This window comes from Amblyomma maculatum, chromosome 4 (genome assembly GCF_055883805.1).
Source record: "Amblyomma maculatum isolate TAMU_Amacu chromosome 4, ASM5588380v1, whole genome shotgun sequence".
Taxonomy (NCBI): Eukaryota; Metazoa; Arthropoda; class Arachnida; order Ixodida; family Ixodidae; genus Amblyomma; species Amblyomma maculatum.
In genome coordinates, this window is record NC_139347.1 from 19,546,731 (window position 1) to 19,559,457 (window position 12,727).

Below are 12,727 nucleotides of genomic sequence, written 5' to 3' on the forward strand. Positions count from 1 at the left end.
GCGGAGTGATTTTGTTTGCCTTTTTGTTTTGTTTGCCTCAGAGGCTCCTTCACAAAGCGGCTGCTTTTAAATTCGGATCTCTGCTTGGCCGCACCCCGCGCACGCAGTCAATATGACGGCTAACCTTGGTCTTCCATAAGCGAGCAAGCTGTGGCTGGATACCAGTATCACGAAGAACCAGACTGGCTTTCTCTCTCACAATCAATGCCGTTCGCATAATTAGGGTATCGGTGCGGAGAGAACATCTATATTACTGACGAGGTCCAACATTGCGGGCGAATACCGATAGGAGGTATCACTTGCCGCCGATAGCCACGATTCTTATTGAAACCCTGCTCAGAAACAAACCTCGTAATAGACAGCTGGCTCATTGCACTCCCTCCTCCAGACGTCCTCGGCCAGTCCTTCTAGGCGGACGAGTTTGCGAGCGCCGCACAGCGCAGACCTCCGGAGCGGGTTGATGTTGCACACTGTCACGTCGGGGAATGGTAGCGACGCCTTGGTGCCGTAGGTGACGCTTGTGAAAACGCGGTACTGGGCGTGCTCGCCGAACACACTGGCGCACTCGCGCAGCATGAGGCCGCCCAGCAGCGAGACCACCACGACCCAGCAGAAGCGCCGGAAGGTACCGCCGCGGAGGCCCAGCAGCACGTAGCAGCCCGGACCTCCAGTGGAAGCCACCAGGTCGCGGTACCTGGATCGAAGGGCAATTTGGGTGTTACGTCGCATACATTACTACTGCTGCGTGCGCACGCATTAAGTAAATAATCGTAGACATGTTACGAATTCCGGGAGCTGACAGTGTTGTGCATGTGCGAGAGGTTGTGCATTAGAAGCACGCACCTGCTTGATTTCGTCACTGCTGTCCTGCTTCCCTTCGCACACCATTTATTTCTCTCAGTGGAAGGTGTAGCCTTCTAGAAAGCTCTTATGGTCGATGCCCTTTCCTTTCATCTGCCCCTCTTGCTCTCACACTTTCTTTTGGCACAGTGATTGGCAGATAAGGAATGTCTGAAAGAGTGCAATGAATACGATAACAGCACTTTTGCTCGGCTGAGCATAGCGATGCCCGAAATGCATCATTCGAATGGTTGTGAACTTTGCACCGTACTCTTTACTCATTTACGATGCTTGAAGCCAAAGTTCATGGCATCGAAGACAGACAACCCGAGGCAATGAACCATTTCTGGAGCAATGGCTAAAGTAGTCTGCGAGAAAATTTGCAGCTGTACGCATTTTAGCTGATGCTAAGAAGGAGAGCCGCTTGTGCTCGCAATCTATTATTTCGACAAGGCAAAACGTCTCTAGCGCTTTCGTGACCTGTCAAGGGTAGTGAAGACATATATTCATGTAAGCGATACCAGGATCTGCCTGTGCCATTCGGCCTAGAATATGCTACTCTTTTCATTCTTTATTTATTGAATACCGCACTTATACCGAGGGCGCTATTGGCTGGCAGGGTACAGAGTTAAAAACCCATATTAAATTACGCAGCAGACTTAATGACCCGAAAGCCGCATTTATCTGCTGATGAAACAAACAAAAGGGAACTGGTATACGTCTCTAATGCTCAGGCACAGAATTTTCTATCTGCAAGACAATGATTATTGTGAGCAGGGACATAATGTTTTCTGTGTAATTTCTTTCGAATTCTTGCCTTCTCATAGATCCATATCTATTTTTCCACTTTTTTCAAAAAATCACAACAAATTTCTTCACTTCGTTCAGTTTTCTCTATCGCAGCTAGTTACACAACGCAGTCGACTAGTAGCAATGACAGCAAGCAAGCTGGATGTTGTGCCAACTAACCCATCCGATTCTGCATCTTCTATATCTTACTACAGTAGCAAGTGATCACTCGATCCCAATCGAAAAAAGTACAGAAAATATTCTGTTTCCACAACAAAATTCACAATATTTTGTGACTGCAGACATTTCTGTAGTAACTTCAGAATTTTGTGTGGCTACAGCAGAAACGCTCTACAGAACTACATGTAGTTGCAACAGAAAGGTACTGCAAAACTACATGCAGTTAAAACATAAATGTGCTACCGAAGTGCAGGCTGTAGAAGCGTTCAGTTCAGTCGTTCAGTCGTGTCCGACTCTTCGCGACCCTATGGACCAGTACGCCACGCTTTCCGGTCTCTCACTATCTTCCTAACATCACATAACTTCATCTGCAGCGCCTCGAAGATGCCATCTAATGTAGAAGCGTACAACCGACAAAAGTACGGAACTACAAAAAGTACTACAGACAGAAAAGTCTGACGTTACGAAAGAACAACAAAATAATTTGTGGTATTTTTGACAGAGTTATGTAGCTGTTTTCGATTGAAATTTTGACTTTTTTTATTCACATACCTTCTCTAAAAGCTAGCAGTGACTTGAAAAATACTTATGCCTGTAACAGAGTTGACTTTTAAGCTACAAATAACAACCTTTCGTGTTTTTGTTAAATTCTTTGTCATAGAAATCGACCGTCAAAGTGTGTAAGTTAAACGGGATAATTTTTTTTTTTTTTTGATGAGGTCTGCGAACTGATTCGCACCATCGCCGCGGACGTACCTGTTTCCTGGTGTAACTACATCAACCGCCTTTTCACACACAAAAAAAAAACGTCTTTGCCTTTCGGCGATTTTTGCTCGAACTGATTGCCTTGGTGATGCTGATGGCACACAATATAAAACTGCGTCTAGTGCAGGCGTGACCGCCCTCAAAAATAAAAAAAAAAATTATTTTCTGTCAAATACGTTTCCTAATTTTTTAAAAACTAGCGTTAAGCAATTCTGTCTGTCTCTGCAGTAGACGATGATTACAGTACCCTTTTAGAATGCGCTCGTTATATGTTCCTCAGAAATTCATGTGCTAGAATACTGAGCGACGCATTTACGCATATATTTTCTAGAACTACTGGTCTTCTGCCCCATCCACGCTTCCTTAAACCTTACCATTATGTCTTCCATAATAGTTGAAAGTCTTAACCTTCATTTTTCGCATGGGCTTGACTGCATTAACTCGCATTAACTCGCAAAAACGCTAGCAGTTTTAGGTACACAATTCTAACCAACATATTTCAGAAATCAATTGACCCGCCCACTCTCATCATTGAGAAGTTGGGTGGTGGTTCCGGTGTTCAAACCTGGCATTAAAACATCTCCTCCCAATTAATTATCGCCCCATTTCGCTTACGAGCGCTTGCTGGAAAAGAATCGAACCGGCCATATCCTGTAAACTTGTTAATTTACTAGGGTGAAAATCATATTGACGTTAAAGCGATTTATAATATTCACACGCGCATTACGCGGTATTCTCGATCACTCATGCTATATTAACTGCATTTCTTAGATTGATCAAAAGCATTTGATAAGGTGCGCCATAATTTACTACTTCTTGTGTTGAATAAGTTAAGCTGAGAAAATAATTTACTCAAATGGATTGAATGTTTTCTTGCTAACCACTCCCAATTAGTTCTTGCTAATTGTTGTAACTTTTTTTTTACTGTTGTGAGCTCTGGCTGATCACATGGTATACTTCTTGGGCCGCTTCTTTTTTCTTTCTCTTCTATTTCTTCTCTCTTGTTTTTCTTATTTTTTTTTTTTGCATGGGCTCCCCTGGTTCATTAAAGCTGATAATTATGTTTTCGCAAATGATTGCGTCAATGCTCGAGTAATGAATATTAACGAAAAAATTTACCTGTCCTGGGCATTGTAGCTATTTTTTGTATTACGCATCTAAGGAAGATACATTAACAAATGTAACTTTACCTGAGCGTCAAAAATAACTAATACTAATACTTCCTATATTACGTGGAAACAACCCCTTGTAATCAGTACACTCCTACAGATATCTCGTAGTTCATATAACTGCTAATATAGCTCGGTTTCTTTATATTTACGATACACTGATAGGATCAGAATTGGAATACCTGACGCCTGGTTGAGATCCCTATTCCGGAAACCTAGCCAACTGACTTAAAATTGTACAAAAGGAGTAGTGTTGAATATGCATAAGGGCACTGAGTGCGATTTTCGAACAATTTTCATTTATATCTGCCAATACAGAATCTATGCGTCATGAGCAAGAAATACCTAATCGCTGTAATGCATTGCCCGCCTGATCATATGCATATATATAGCATTGATAACTTTTTCACATGTATAGAAAGAATGTTAGGATATGTAAACAAATGAGGTCCAACATTACTTTTAGCGGGAGATTCCAATATCTTTATGCTACACTCATCTCTTAGACAATAACGCTTGAAAACAATTTTGTCATCGCATAATTTCACTACGGAAATTAGGACCGCTACACTTGTCGCAGCAAACACACAGACTTCAATAGACCTTACAAAAACGTACCTGTTTATGAAATCATTATTTGTGTGATTGAGTCGGACATAAGTGATCATTTTCTTATTTTTCTATTTAAAAAAATTTAAACAGAAATAAATTTGACCCACAATTAAGCAGGAAAGCTCAAAACATTGAACGAGAAAACAGACGGTTTTCTATTAAATAGTTTAAGTAAGCTGGTACAGCCTTTATCAAGAGCTAGTACCTGACGACATGCATGAACAATTTGCCCGATTGTTCTCACAAGTGTACTTTGATTCTATTTCTTCGGTTACTCCTACAAAGCATACGGAAGTACGTAAGCCGTGCACGTGTATTTCTAGAAAATGTCTTCAAATTATAACAAAGAAAAGTTATTCAGCAGATTCGTTAAGACGCGCGACCCAGCTGATTGGGAGGTTCTTAGAAGATGCTTAAATAAAATTAACGCGTTTCTACGACGGGCAAAAAAATAAAAAAATAAAAACAGCCTATTTCAATTCTTTGAACTCGGCTGTCGTAATAGCCAGTTTCATATGGAGGAAAAGTAACGACCTGCTGATCCGTGTGCCTGGTAACAAAATATAAAAGAACTCATAATTTTTAAAGAAAGAGCGCATGAAAAGGAGCTTGCTGAAATTCCCAATCATTACTTTCTAAACCATGTTACCAGTGCACATTGTTCTGAAGCTGCATATGGCGTAAGCAGGAATGAACCAACTCGTAGCTTGTTTCTGGCCCCCGCCGATTAAAGTTAAGTCCGTCATGAATTTAGTTGATTTAGTAGCAGCGCATCATGGGATATGTATTACGTGCAAGTAAGACCAGTTGAGTATACTCTCGAATTGATCGTATCTCCGCTGATGTTTATGTACAATATTTTCCTATCGACAGGCTAATTTCCCACAAAATTCTGATATCGCTAGTTACAGTATAAAGAGGAAGATTATTTGTCGAGCTACCGCCCCATATTTTTCCTACCCGTCTTTTCAAAACGATTAGAGAAGATTATATACAGTGGAATAACACCATTTTGCTAAAAAAATTTAATCTCATTAGTCTAGTTAAGTCCGGATTCCGAAAACATAGGTCAAAAGAGCTTGCAGCGCTTGCCCAAAGAAAAAATATTGTTTAAGCTTCTGAAGCAAAACAATCAGTGAGATGCCTATATGTACATAGGTTTCTCGAAAACTTTCGACAGATTAGAAGCCTTGCTTGAAATATTGCAATTATATTATTAAAAATGCACTGCAGTAGCTTAAATAACTGCATACCTAGAGAACGAATGCAAGTTGGTCACTGTGAAAGAAAATTTGTCCACCTTTCTATCGGTACACACAGGTTTTCCGCAAGGAAGCATTTTGGATCTAGTTTTCAATTTCTACATTAATAACATAATCAAGATCAGTTCTCATCCAGAATACATAACATATGCAAATTACTCTACAGCCTTTTTCAGTGGTTCGAACTGCCAAAATATTGTACTAAATCTGTCGCGGAAGATATATAATTGTTATCTATGTGTTCGTGTGAAATTGGTAATGCGCTCTATTTTTTCATAAGCTCAACAAATGATTCAGCACTACCTTCCGGTTTTACTGAGCTGTCTTAGTGATTGCAATATTTCTCTCATAGACGTGAGCAACAAAGTATTGAAATACTTTCTTTTGTAACGCGATAGCGATGTTCGCATCAATATGGTTTAATTTGTGTATTCCTGAGTCAAAGATGACCTGTTTTTTAGGCACTCGCTGTATGCTTTTGTCCAAAGGGGGCTCGAACTCCGTGAAGTAGAAGGTATTCAACTTTTTTTCGAGTCCGCTATAACTTGATCGAAATAAACTCATCCGTTCATTCCAGAACAGAAGTATAGGTAGGAGCGAGCGTTTGTAGCAAGAATTGCGTGGAAAACATATCGAAAGCATATTATTAGTGCATCCAAATCTTCGGTGTGATACGATGCGTGCCTATTAACGTGCAGACAGTCGTTATCTTCGTCCAAAATAAACATTTCAGTTTGTGATTTTAGAAATTATTGACTGTCGTTACTGGTGGTCATTTATATCAATGTATAGTTACCAACAGTTCGATCCTCACTGATGCAGTGCCGTGTCATAGCGAGCCTGAGGAGCTAGCAAGTGGTGAAGGAGTGTAGAACCTCCAGAAATTTTGAAGCAGTAACATTAGCGGATTTGTGCTCACAAGGTGGAATGTGTAGAGGTACACTATCACTAAATAGCATGTATACAGTATGTGAATAGAAGCTGAAGTATACTCGCACATATTACCAGCTGGTACATATAGCATGCAATAACTTACATTATCGCTCCAAATACAGCAATGCCCAACTGCTTCTGAAACGAGAGGAGCGCCGAATATTTCTTCCCTGGGAATGTGTTTTTCACTGGGAATGTGGCCACTCCTAAAGAAAGAAAAAATGTTCGACAAAGGCCTCTTGTTCCTTAAAAAAATGTCTACGTTTTTCAGCATGGCCGATTAATCGATATATTTACCACGATTCGAATTTTTTAATTGTTTATTACAGGGCCTTGTATTTTGTTTCTTTTGCTATCTTAAGCTGCTTTTTTTTTTATTTCATTTCATATTCTAGAATGCATCCGTGAGAAATCAATAACCTCTTTTTCGATCGTTCCTGGTACAATTCTTGCCGCTGCCGCGTCAGATATTACTGTTACATGCGCTAGGCATGCCTAGGTCTGTTGTAGCAAATGCGCCCTTATCCGCATCTGCAAAGGCCACTGTTAATGGATGTTCGACCCAAGCGCAGCAAGTATTCGAAAGCAAGTCAGGTTTTATGTTTCTTTTTTTTTTTTTTAGTTTTTCGCGCACTCATGTCTACTTCCTAGTCACACGCAGGCATGAGGCTGAGGCTGATCTAACTTCATTGAGAATAAGGGTGGATGATTGAGGCAAGTTAGCTAACGTGCCGCAGGCCGTGGAGACGTTGGACGACGCCGACCCAATCGATGGCCTTGGACTGAATTCCCATGTCTTCTCTGGACATTGCCTTCTCCTAAGCTTCCCTAAGAGGGATCAGGCAAGGGTTCGATTAGAGGGAAAGGCATAACATGAACCAGGTCTGAGAGCCGGTTATCATGCCATCGTTGCTCCTGCAATGATTGTTTATATAAAAAAAAAACCATTTAGGTGTTTCGCAGGATTTATTGCAATAGGACATGTAATAAGACATTTCAACAGTAAACACTTATTCTACATAAGCGGCTGGTAGGAAGAAGTCTAAAAACGTTCAGGGCTGATGGCTGTCCTCTCCGAGCGTCGGATCGGATAGGGTAACATAGGGTGCAGAAAACTCGACTTGAAGACAAGAACAGGAAATCCCGGCTGAGAATGACGTCATGAAACCAAGTAGGAAGGACGACGAAGTCGATGGAGTATAAGGCACCGCCAATAACGACGCTGGCTGTGCATAGAAAAGGAGTAGTGACATGCAACGATAGACTGGAAGGATGAATGATCACTTTGCGAAGGAATAGAAAGAGTATTCGACTGATCACAGATAGGCTGGCGCCGGTGTAGACGAGCGTGACAGTGTAAAAATACCAACCATTGTGGCGATAATCTGAGAGAAAGAGAATGGCCGAAATTGCGGTCAAGAACGCAGTGCATGCCTTGTGAACTGGCGTGGTTAGTTTCCGGCTCAGGAGCCAGTTACTGGCACTGCATAGACGAGATAAAGCTAAGATGTGAAGGCGAGCGAGGAGACAGAAGCGGCGAGCCTTGCTTGAAGCTCTGAGACGATGTACGTCACCACGCCGGTGCCAAACCAGTCTAAATTCTATTGGGGTGGTGTTTTGCCCACTAATTCAGATACAATAGTAGCCGAGCTTGCCAATCATTACACCTCCCTTTTTCTCTGCAACTGCAAGCACCGCTGATGAACTTCATGTTGAATGCCTTGCGTTCGCTTTCTGAAGAGTAGTGCAAGGCGATAAGGTCCCGTTTAACCTATACCTGAACTGGAGGGCGCAATTGATCATTTGCCGTTTTCCTAAACGCCGGGACTTGATAGACTTTAGGCGAATTCTACAAGAAATTTAAATGTTTTATTTCCTCTCCTGCTTCAAATGTTTGAGATCAGTATTGATCTGGGATTTCTGCCACAATCCTTTACAGTAATCTATATCGTGTTAATACCAAGAACTGCTGATAAGGAAAAACTAAGATTTGTAGGCGGTTACAGACGTATCTCGTTTTCGAGTGTTGATTATAATATTTTCGCTACAGCTCTCTCAAGTAGGCTCCAGTTTGCAGTGTCTACTTTCATTGGAATTCGTCAGACATATGGCTTGAGAGGCCGGTCAATACAGTCGAATCCACACGTGGTGCGTGTGGCTTTGCAGTACTGATGTCATTCTCACGAGCAGTTGACACTGCTGCAAATTTACCTGGATAGATCATTTGATTGGATGTCTCATCATTTCCTTCTTTCTCTCTTAGATCGCGCAAATATTGGTTCAGTTATTTCTGCTGAGATCAGCCTTTGCTAAAAGTATGTCCTGCTCGCTTGATTGTAAATTGTTGTTTTTCGTCTCTATCGAGTCCTTTGTAAAACAGGGGTGTCCGCTGTCTCCACTTTTATTCACTCTATACTTGAAGCACTTTGCATCAGTGTTATAAATATTAGAGCGGTCAGCGGTTTTTGTGTAATGTGTAAAATGGTTGTTAGGTTACGCTGATGACCTCACGTTTCTGCTCTGGCAAGCCAAGCATCGATGTCATTATTTGTTCAAGGGAGGACTTTGCATGGTTCGCTGTCAGGTGCTTAATTAATCATTCCGAGAGTTGCGGTCTCTGATTTGGTATGTGGCGATCGACACCTTCTGATTATGCTGGTATGGCAGGGACCTTTATAGACCACCCAAGCACCCTTGGAGTCCCTTTGAGCGCCTATAGACACTATGTTCATAGGCACTCAAAGGGACTCCAAGTCGCATAGGTGGTCTCATTACTGGAAGGATTATGTGCCAACTCCAGCTCTACGTTCAGACATTTGTCCCTCATGGTATCCCTGTTTTTGGCTGGGCGACCGCCTGTAATCTGTTTCTGGCCGCTAAAATGTTTTACATTCGCTAGATAATTCACTGCGCAAAACTTTGCATCTACTATTTCCGCAGAGTGCTGGCTACTTTCGTGTGGGATTTTTTCTTTTGAATCTTTGAAGCAGGATAACGTTTTTCACCCTGCGGGGTGGCGCAGTGGTTTGGACGCTCGACTTCTGTGCCCAAGGAAGCGGGATCGAATCCCGGCGGCCTCGGCGGCCGCTTTTCGGTGGAGGCGAAAAGCCAGGCGCCCATGTGCTGTGCGATGTCAGTGCACGTTAAAAACCCCAGGTGTTCAGAATTTTCGGAGTCCTTCACTACGGCGTCTCTCATAGCCTGAGTCGCTTTGGGACGTTAAACTCCAAAACAATCAAGGATAAGGTTTTTCGGCCTGTAGGCGCTGGTGGCCTTCACCTAGTCCACCAGTATGTTCATCAAATATTTTCGCTTTTTATATTTTTGTGAACCCTCTCATCCGATAGTACGTGCATTTTTGCAAGAAACTTTGTTTTACCGCATCTCATTGGGTCTTCTAATGTATCTGGCCGTCCTTGTTAATGGAGCGCAAAGTATGAGGTTCGTTAACCACTTGATCGTTTTTCCCCTAAAGTCAGATAGGTCCTTTGTGCCGCCCCTCTCGCATTACCCGACGAAGCCCGACCACACTTGAAAATTCCAGGTTACAATGAATTTATTTGCACGATTGCGCACACTTCATTTCAGTCAGAGTGCGGCCTCTCTGCTCAACACTCGTGTCCAGTCTCTTTCGTCGTTGTTTTCGCATTCACCGTGCACTCTCTGACCTGATGTCAGTGCACGTTAAAGAACCCCAGGTGGTCGAAATTTCCGGAGTCCTCCACTACGGCGTCTCTCATAGCCTGAGTTGCTTTGGGACGTTAAACCCCACAAAGCACAAACCACAACCACAAACCTCTCTCTCTTAGAGAGTCCTCCTTGCCGGGCTCTTGGCTGTTTTGCGTAGTTCTTCCTAACTCATCCGCCATCCGAATGGCTTCTGGAAACCGGAAACCGTTGCAGGCGTACACCGCCGCTCCGAGTCACGGACCGTGGCCAGGTCGGATGACACAAGCAGTGTGCTCACGGGCAGTGTGCCTCACTTTTTTCCGCTTTCCTGGCGTAGGTTCTCCCGTCCCCACTATAGCTTCGCTGTCCTCGTTCTGAGAATGTCTTTAGTCCGGTAACGCTTGGCGGGATGCACGACACACACACAAACGCACCAAAAGCCGACCGTTCGTTCTGCCGGTACTCGTATCAAAACAGCGCGCGCGGCACCCAAGTTCCCATTTTCAGGCTCAGGGAAGGGTTCGTACAAGGATTTCATTTCTCCAACCATGCACCGCTCTTTGTACTTTGGTTTGCCGTGGCACAATATACTCAAAAGAGTAAGGAAACTGCCTGTCTCGCCGTGTACGAATACTTTCTTTTATAAGCTGCATAGTAAGGCTGACCGTTAAGAAGTGGTGAGGAAAAAGGGCATTTTATGCCAAGCATATTGCTAGAGGTAAACCACAGCCTTTCGTGACGGTTACACGCCGTGCAAAGAATGTGGAATGCTACGTCACACCACGTGATACGCTGACGTCACGACAGAGGAGAAACGGAGGTCCAGCTCGCGCCGTCGGCTGCGGTTGCACGCCGTGCGGACCACGTGGTATGGTGACGTCACACCACGTGATACGCTGACGTCACGACAGAGGAGATGTAACCAAGGAAAGAAAAGTTTAACCAAGTGTAACCATGGAAAGCCGAGTTTAGCAATCAATATGCTTCGCATCTGACCAGGCTTAACCAAGCTAGGCCTCAGCCATTTTTTTTATTGCTACGGTACATTGCCGCTTGTGTGATTCGGCAGACACCACTAAGCATTGTTTTATTGATTGCAAAGATGCAATACTGTTCTGGAATGTAGTGCAAATAACCCTGAAAAAAACAACTAATTTGACACCGCACTTCAACAACAGCACTGTCATTTGCTGATGAGCTTTTATATATGTTATTTCTAACTGGAATACACAGCCTCTGGAAAGCGTGTAATATGAGCCGATTATGAATCTGTTGTTTCTACGAAGGGGGCAATTTCTGTAGAATATTGTTCATTGAAGGGAATTGTATGAAAGACCGGACCTCAACCCGAGTGGCACGCCCTCTTCATGGTGTGCACTAGATTGTCTTTATTATAGCGCTTTGATCACTTTGTATTTTCTATATCGCATCTTGTTGACCTGATGCTGTTTTGCTGATAATCTGTACATAGTTCATATAAATACACAATTTTTCGAATATCATAAATACTACGTAGAAGAAAAAAAATTGCAGTAACTCAAGTCTCCTAGGCCTAAACATTTGCAGCTCGTAGAAAAATCAGCCTTTCTGCAGCATCGCTAAGAGCTGGTAAGCCTGCCGGCAAGGCGGATATCGATATCCGTGGCTGTATATTAGGGCCCACTCCTTAGCTAGAGAAGCTTACACGTGACACAAACGATCGCTAAACTGAATGTTTCGGCAGACTATTCGTGGAAATCTAACTGCAGTGTTGCGTGCATGGTCGTGCTCACCATCCACCAGTCCTGATGCCACAGTATCACACACATTACACCCATAGCCTAACTGACTGCTCACAAATTCAGCCTCGAAGGTCCTAATTGCCGTAGCACTGACCGCCACCCGAATGGGATATCCGACGCTACTTCGTTGGTTCTACTCTTGCTGTACCGTTGGAAGGTCTTCTCCTTGTGCTTCGACAGCGATTCGGCGTCATGGCCGATCAGAAACTTGGCGAAGTCGCTTAGCGAGACGCTCTTTCCGCCCATCAGCGTCTAAGATGCTCGCTTAGCCTTCCTTGCTTCATTCACACGTTGTCTGGTGGCCTGGCACCATGCGATGGTTCCTAGATCTGTGACGCCTCTTCACGTAGCCTCCGCTGATGCAATTCACAGTATACGTGCACTCACCTTTCGCTCTTTCATCTTTTTCTTGCGGCTCGATGCAACTGGCTGCCATGGCAATGACGCATGCTTAGTTGTGGCTCCGGCTGGGCATCGCGGAATGAGCTTCTGCTATCCTAGTGTATAGCTTTCGCTACAAAAAGCGGCGATGGCATACTTCCATAGTATAAAGCTCGGTACAAGGGCACCGGGAACACCACTTCACAAACATCCTTGTATAATGTTCTCCTGTTAACATTACTTAAATACTCTTTCGAAAAACGTGCGCTTAAGAATTTCACGCTCAAAACAATTTCCCTAAAGAATCCAAACAGAGAACCAGGCATACATTGAGTATAAACTACGA

General features: G+C 43.3%; 1 protein-coding gene across 1 annotated transcript in view; it reads right to left on the minus strand.

Moving 5' to 3' along the window:
- LOC146190382 (acid-sensing ion channel 3-like) overlaps positions 1-12,246 on the minus strand; it is a 53,850-nt gene extending 41,604 nt beyond the window's left edge. Inside the window, exons 1-2 of the mRNA XM_084600158.1 lie at positions 12,149-12,246; positions 349-694 (exon numbers count right to left, since the gene is read on the minus strand). Of these exons, the coding sequence (XP_084456284.1) occupies positions 349-694; positions 12,149-12,246 (444 nt within the window). The remainder of the gene's footprint in view (positions 1-348; positions 695-12,148) is intronic.
- Positions 12,247-12,727: the final 481 nt, after the last annotated feature.